The sequence below is a fragment of the Stomoxys calcitrans genome, chromosome 4, assembly GCF_963082655.1.
Source record: "Stomoxys calcitrans chromosome 4, idStoCalc2.1, whole genome shotgun sequence".
Lineage (NCBI taxonomy): Eukaryota > Metazoa > Arthropoda > Insecta > Diptera > Muscidae > Stomoxys > Stomoxys calcitrans.
The window spans coordinates 36,196,775-36,204,525 of NC_081555.1; the positions used below are offsets into that span (position 1 = coordinate 36,196,775).

General features: G+C 43.1%; 1 protein-coding gene across 5 annotated transcripts in view; it reads left to right on the forward strand.

Annotated features, from left to right (window-relative positions):
* The window catches only part of LOC106084839 (uncharacterized), a 299,433-nt gene extending 296,117 nt beyond the window's left edge, over positions 1-3,316 (forward strand). For all 5 annotated transcript variants that reach the window (XM_059366723.1, XM_059366722.1, XM_059366725.1 and 2 more), the window contains 2 exons: positions 2,480-2,580; positions 2,653-3,316. In XM_059366723.1, coding sequence (XP_059222706.1) covers positions 2,480-2,580; positions 2,653-2,926 — 375 coding nt within the window. In that variant the 3' untranslated portion in view covers positions 2,927-3,316. The remainder of the gene's footprint in view (positions 1-2,479; positions 2,581-2,652) is intronic.
* The last annotated feature ends 4,435 nt before the right edge of the window (positions 3,317-7,751 follow it).

Here is a 7,751-nt window from a genome sequence, read left to right on the forward strand (position 1 = left end):
GGTTTTCAATGTAGAACCCCAGGTCCACTCTGTCCTCTAGCTTTGATCCATCCGTGTAACATGATCTTCCAGATGAAAATACTTGAGTTCCGTCAATCCAAGAGTGTGCCGTTAGCAGTAGTGATTCGCACACGACCTCAAGGTTTATCTCATGTATCCGATTGGAAACCTCTTCCCTTCCTTTCAGGTTTCATATCGTTGCCTCGATTATACTGCCATAGTATGATATGCTCCCATCCTCAATCCATTTTCCCATCGCCTTAAGTGGCTTCTTCACACTTAATCTTTATGTAAATGGGTCGAATATCTAGAATGGTCTCCAGTGTCCTAGTGGGCGTGGTCCTGATCGCTCCGCCTATGCCTAGACAACATGTTCTGGGAACCTGTTGTATGGTTCTTATGTTGCACTTTTTCTCCATAGCAGTCCACTAAACTACTAAGGCGTAAGTATCTATTGGGCTAATCACGCTACTGTAGAGCCAGTAGACTCAGTGGACTATCCTCGGATTCAGGCCCCATTTCGAGTCTACGGCCCATCTACATAGTCCCCAATATCTGTGAGCCTTCTCAATATGATCCTATATCTGACACTTCCAATTCAGATTTCTGTCCAAGATCACACCTAAGTATATTTTGATTGTCAGATATCGAAATCGTTCTACTGAGGAAACGTGGTGTGTCAAATTGGCCCACCTTTGTCAACCTCGTGAGCAGACAGATTTCAGTCCTCTGGTTTAATATTAAGACGCCTGAGTCTATCTCAGTCGTATGCCATATGCAAGACCCTTTCGGCCCTTCTGCATAGCTAATTCGGATCCTTACCTCTGAGAAGTGTTATAACATCGTTCAAATACAAACTGGGTTCAAATCCCTCCTCAGTCAGCATCCGTAATAGGTCATTTATGGTGGTCACCCATGGGAGTGGCGATAAAATACCCTCCGGTGGCGTGCCCAGTGCCACTTTCTCCCCTATATTTAGGACACACAATTTATCCACCTGTTCCTTAGCATATGGTTTACCCGTCTCAAAGGACTGGGTCCACCCGGTACAGGTCTAAGGATAGCATCAGTGTGTCGGTCCTCACATTGTTAAAAGCCCCCTCAATGTCAACGCATACTGCCAGTGTGTACGTTTTGGCATCGAAGAATTCTTCTATTTCATGCACAACCTCGTACAGGACAGTCTGCACCGACCTTCCCCTGACATAGGCATGCTGTTTGTATTTGAGCAGTTCGCCGGATGTCCTACTGTTTATCATGTCCAAAATACGTTCCATGGTTTTGAGTAGAAAGAACGTTATGCTTATAGATCTGTGACCTTTAATGTCGCATAACTTGCCTTGCCGGGCTTGGATATAAATACCATCCGTACCTCCTGCCAAGAGGTCCCAGGCACGCTGGCAATGTATTGGTCAGGTGGGGCGCCATATAGTCTGCCTTCTTCTGTAGTAACGCCGGAAATATTCCATCAGGTCCGAGTGACTTTAAATGGTTTTAACCTTCGATGAACATCATTTTGCCAAGTTTCCAGTGTCTCCGTGAGTTCCGTCGTATTCTGTGGAAAATGCGTTTTCATCAAAAGCCTCAACATGTCCTCCGTTATCTCCGCTCTCACTCTCATCATGTCTATTAAAGTTTCAGTTTGGACATGGGTTTTTGAGAGAAACTTTTTTATCTTGGCGGCACCATTAACGTTATCGACCTGTTCGCAGAAAATCTTCCAGGAGGCACGTTATGCCGCTCTGGTAATATTTTTGTGCTCTGTTAAAAAGTCTGCGGACCTTTTTCCCAATGTTGCGAATCTCCCCGGTCATCCAGGGTTTTTCTTTGGCTGATTTCCTTTTCCGAAGAGAACAACTATCATCGAAAGACCCCATCAGTGCAGTCGTAATCCTGTTGACATTTTCGTCAATGTCTTCTAGGCTTGGACAATCTAAATTATATTGCCCAAGTCTTCTTCTGAATAGTCTTCCGAATTTCGTCCAGTCGGTTATCAACTTATTCCGGAAGTCTATAGGATTCGGCACTAGCCGTGCCATTCTTAACCTAATGTAGCGATGGTCAGAGAAAGAATGTTCCATAGAGACCCTCCAATCCTGAACATCGTCATATGGTCTAAATCGGTTGATAATCCGATAAAGCTGCCATATAAACCGATCTCCCAATTTCACACTCTGAGCCACTAGAGGGCGCTATTTTTGCTCGATTTGCCTGAAATTTTGTAGGTGGTATTTTTCTATGACGCGACTAACAGTCATGACAAGTACGGTCCATATCGCCCAATAAGTCGATGTAGCTCATATATATTTTGAAAAAGTCGTCCAAAGAATTTGACAAATGCGTTCCACGGCGGAGGGTATATAAAATACGGCCTGGCCGAACTCAGCACGCTTTTAATTGTCATTTCTTACCCCTGCCCTGCTGTAGTCAAATTTTGTAAAACAAATACCTAATACCCCTTTATTAATCTTCCCCCTAGTCGATCCTAAGGCGCATCTCCCCCAGCATTGTAAAAAAGGAAGAACCCCCCAAACCCAAGTGTAAAATAAATCGTCTAAGAGCAATTGGAATACAAATAAGGTAGACAAAAGCTGTCAAATTTCACTCTATCATGTATATTTTTATAACTTTTCCCATACTTGTCCTTTTCAGATTCTTGAGACGTTTAGAGAAATCCGTAAAAACCCGCGAACGTATTGCTTCTCCTTCGGATAGCTGCCCCGAAGAGAATACCGATGACATGGACTCACCACAGGCCTCCTCGCCACTGTTGCAGCCAACATCGCCCAGCAAAACGCGTCTGGCATTGTGTCGACAGAAACGTCTGCCCAGTGGGACATATGGCATAACGGCAGCCGAAATGAATTCCAGCAATTGGAAGGGCATGGATCGTAGTCTGATTGGAGATGATGTAATAAGTGATTAAACAAAAGCGATAACCAAATGTAGTAAAGCAAATATAGGATAGGCTAGACTAGACTAGATTTAAAGAGTAAGCTGCTGTAAGTAAGCAAGAGAAGAAGTTCTTCACATATAGTGTAAAATTGTAAATAAATATAACAAAAATAGTTAGTTCTTAAGTTTCTCAACGATTGTGGATAAATTCCCTTAGCATACCAAACTTTTAGAATAATATTCTCAAAACACATACACTAACATATACACCCACACATGCATACATATAAATGTACGTAAATTTCGATACAGCGACACCTTAATCTACTACGAAAAGGAATTGATTTTGTCCTTCATATTTTTTTAACTCGCCTTTAAATAACCAAAAATCTAAAATCTGAAAATTGAAAACTGAAAACCAAACAAACAAAACGTTGCATTCGATTAAAAAAAAATGGCACCTAAATCTAGATGTTGCATATTGTGGTATTAGCTATATAAGTAAATGGACATACATACATTGTAACAAATTTAACATTCACACACACACACATTCATAGATACGCAAAAATTTATATATCCACACATATACATGCATACCCAACTAACTCGATATAGTTAAAATGTTGTGACAGTTTTTGATTTCACTACACTTAAATGTAAGATTTGTTTTAGTTTAATATTAGATTTTAGCAAATTAAGATAACCATCATCGATCTAAGAGGCAATAGATTAGGGAGGACTTGATAAATGGTGGCATTTTTACCAAAAGTGTATTGGGAGACTTTTTGATTCAAAGAAAACTTAGTGGGATCCCTCTGTATGGGGATCAGTTGTGCTGGAGCGTACAATAGAGACGGCGATGGCTAGACACCCTTGGCACAATAATGAAGAGTATGCTACAGATACGTATTTTTGCCTCTTGTGCTAAAAAGAGGGTGCGGATATTAATCCACCCCACTACGGACATACACCTAAACCAGTGATCGACTTGTTGAGCGCTCTAAAAAAACTAAAAAAAAAACTCAATAAACTTGGTTAACCTTGGTAAGCCTTTCGGGTCGACGCAGTCCGAGCTAACGGTCGGTAGGACGGCGAAAATCCTATGGGGAGATCCAGATCGTGAGAAGACGAGGCTATTACTGAATGGAAGCAAGAAGGAGGTCAGTATAGCTATTGGTATCATAACGGGACACATAGAACTACGAGCCCACTTTAGTTTAGTTTTTAGTTTTTAGAGCACACTTACTTACTTTAATTGGCTACGACAGAAGATTTGTTCCACTAGCCGAACGTAGAATAGCGTTCCAAGCGCCTCGATCTTCTGCGCTCATTCTAAAATTTCTGACACCAAGTTTCGAGGTGTCTCCCACAACTTGATCTTTCCATTGGGCTTTTGGTCTTCCCGGTTTGCGTGTAACACCGTCTTTGCCTTCAAAAGACATCAATGCTAGAGCTTTTTCATCCATTCTGACAACATGATCTAGCCAACGCAGCCGTTGTATTTTGATGCGTGTGACTATGCTATCGTCGTCATACAGCTCATACAGCTCATGGTTCATACGTCGCCTATATTCTCCGTTAACGCAAACTGGCCCATATATTCTACAAAGAATCTTTCTCTCAAATACTCCAAGCACTGCCTCATCTGCTTTCACAAGTACCCATGCTTCAGATCAATATAACAGCACGGGGAGTATCAGTGTCTTGTAATGTGTAGTCTTCATCTGTCGAGAGGTGGCCTTGTTTCTAAACTGCTTTAGAGCACACAACAAGCCGATTACTGGCTTAGGTGTATGCCCATAGTGGCATGGGTCGGATTAATATCTGCACCCTCTTTTCAACCTAACCTATTCGGGAATAAGGAAATTTTAAGTTTGAAGTTCCCTGCTACTTACAAAAACCTTAATTGTTTTCCATGCCATGCCCCTAAGTTGGTTCATTTCTGGTATAGTGTCCCCCCTAAGTGACGATATGTGTTGGAAACGAAAGCTGGGCAATGATAAGGTAAATGCTCCAACGTTTCATCATCTTCCCCACATTCCCTACACATGCTATCACTTGCCGCACCGATTTTACATAAGTGAGCTCATAGCCCTATGTGTCCCGTTATGATACCGAGAGCTATACTGACCTCCTTCTTACTTCCTTTCAGTAATAGCCTCGATTTCTCATGATTTGGATCCCCCCAATAGGATTTTCGTCGCCCTACCGACCGTTTCGCTATTCCACAGGGTTGCGTGCGCATTCGTCTGCCACGCCTTAACTCGGACTGCGTCGACCCGATAGGCTTCGGGTTACCCAAGTTTATTGAGACACGGTCAGCCATGCCAAATTATTTGAGGACATCGCCAACACGTCCCTCCAGCCAGGCCTAAAACGATGGGTCGCGAATTATCTGTGTGGTCGCCAGTCATTTGTGGAATATAGGGATAAGAAGTCGAAACACCGTAGAGTGAAACAGGGAGTTCCCACAATGTGGGGTGATATCTCCGGCACAATTTAACCTCTCTCCAGACGGCATAGAGATCATATCATATGCGGACGATTGTACGATCTTGGCATCAGGGCCCCCAACCATTGATGACATCTGCGATAGGTTGAACATCTAACTCAACGAGCTAGCCTCATATTTCGCTGCAAGAAATCTGAAGATATCCGCCACTAAATCTTCAGCCACATTGTTCACTACAAATACGCATGAGGTGAACCCCGAGCTGACTGTGATGGTCGATGGAGAAATAATTCCGACCATCAAGTGTCCCAAAATACTTGGCGTCACATTTGACAGCTCTTACACATTCTCCTCACATGCCACAGCAATCTGCGATAAAGTCAAAAGTAGAAACAAGGTCCTCAAGTCACTTGCTGGCAGCACTTGGGGTGCAGACAAAGAAACCTTGTTGACCACGTACAAAGCAATAGGCCGGTCTGTGGTAAGTTATGCAGCGCCAGTGTGGTCTCGTCAACTTTGTGACACGCAGTGGAATAATATTCTGATCTGTCAGAATGCCGCCCTCCGAACTGCGACGAGCGGCCTCCTCAGTTCTCATGTGGACCACCTCCTTCAAGAGACAAAGATCCTACCAGTGCGAAGACATAACAACATGCTGTCCAAGCAATACCTTTTGGGCTGTTATCGCAGAAATCATCCAAATCATCATCTTGTGGATAGGTATCCACCGCCCAGAAGCCTTAAGGTAGATCGACACGATCTAGAGCGTGAGGTTCAGCGCTACAAGAGAGAACCTCTAGATCAAGCGGCATATCTAGCGGGTCTAAACAACATTCATGCAGACACGGTAGCAGATGCGGTAATTGGCTACCGGGTGAATGTAGTCCTTGGAGAACGACCGCCACCCATTGCACCCGAAGAAATCGACCTCCCCCGGCAAACCAGAGTAGTTCTGGGCAGATGCAGCCGTCTCTACTCCTACAGAGCAAGGATTGATGCCGACGTGCAAGATGTATGTCCCGATTGTAACCAGGGACCGCACGATACACGTCACCTGTTTAACTGCCCGGCCAGACCCAGATCCCTGTGGACGCACCCCATCTTAGTCGCAGAGTTCCTGGGTCTTGATACTCAACAGAATCAATCAGACGAAAGATAGAACACAATAAACTGCTACAACAACAACAACAACCCAAACGATGCGGATTTTGCCATCCTAAGAGAAGTCGTTAATAAGCAATTTTATTGTTGGTAAAGATGTTCAGATTCGACTTCCTCGCGTAAGCACCACACCACTTCACGCATTCCGTGATCGCCCGGATCTACGCCTGCAGGACCTTATTATTGTCAGGCAGACTAAAACAGATCTCAGATCCTGGGTTCTCAAGGTAGACACCTAGGCCCACTCTGTCCTCTGGCTTTGATCCTTCCGTGTAACATGATATTCCAGATGGCAATACTAGAGTTCCGTCAATCCAAGACTTTGCCGCTGGCAGCAGTGCCTTGCACTTGACTTCAAGGTTCATCTCAGGTATCCGATCGGAGACCTCTTACCTTCCTTCCAGGTTTCTTATCGTCGCCTCAATTATACCGCGATGGTATGACCTGCTCCCATCCTCAATCCATCATCCAGCTCGTCTCAAAAGAGATGATCGGAGATGCAAATGGAAAAGGAAAGTCAAAGATAGCAACACACACCAACCACTATGGGAGGCGTTTCGGCTTCGGTTAGAAGACTTTTCAACCATATTAGGTGTGATGGCTTCAAGGGCCATGCTTTGGTATGTTGTCTTTGAATCGTATTAATAGCGAAAACGCATATACGATACAATTACCACATTAACCACTCTCGCCAACCCTATCTATCAGCTGTACTTTTCCCAATGCATGTATTTTGTGTGTAATGACAGACATTCTTTCAGTGACAAATTACACTTCTTCCGTACTACACATGGTTTTTTGCATCTATTGGAAGTTGTATAGATGTCTTCGAACGCTAAGACAACGGCAATGGCTCTCGCCATTGCTCCGTGGTCCCAGGTTCAAATCCTAAAGATTCTATAAACTAAGCAGTATGAAAAAAAAGTTGTAAAGGATTCAACTGACTTTACTAACAGAGATATAGCTCAGACACAAACCAGTCTATATGACATCAAAGGCCATGATACTTCGTGTATGTATCATATCTCTTTAACGATTCAATAAATAAGTTTCTTTGAGTATTTGTCACCATTTATATGATTTCCCCTCAAGCCATACTTAATACCAGTATTCAATTGTGCTAATGATCGATGAGAAATTCTACATTTTAAATTGTATAATACAAAAAAAATCACTTAGGTAACTAAATTAGTTTAAAATAGTTAGAAAGTTAAAAGAACAAAGAAAAAACACTTAAAAA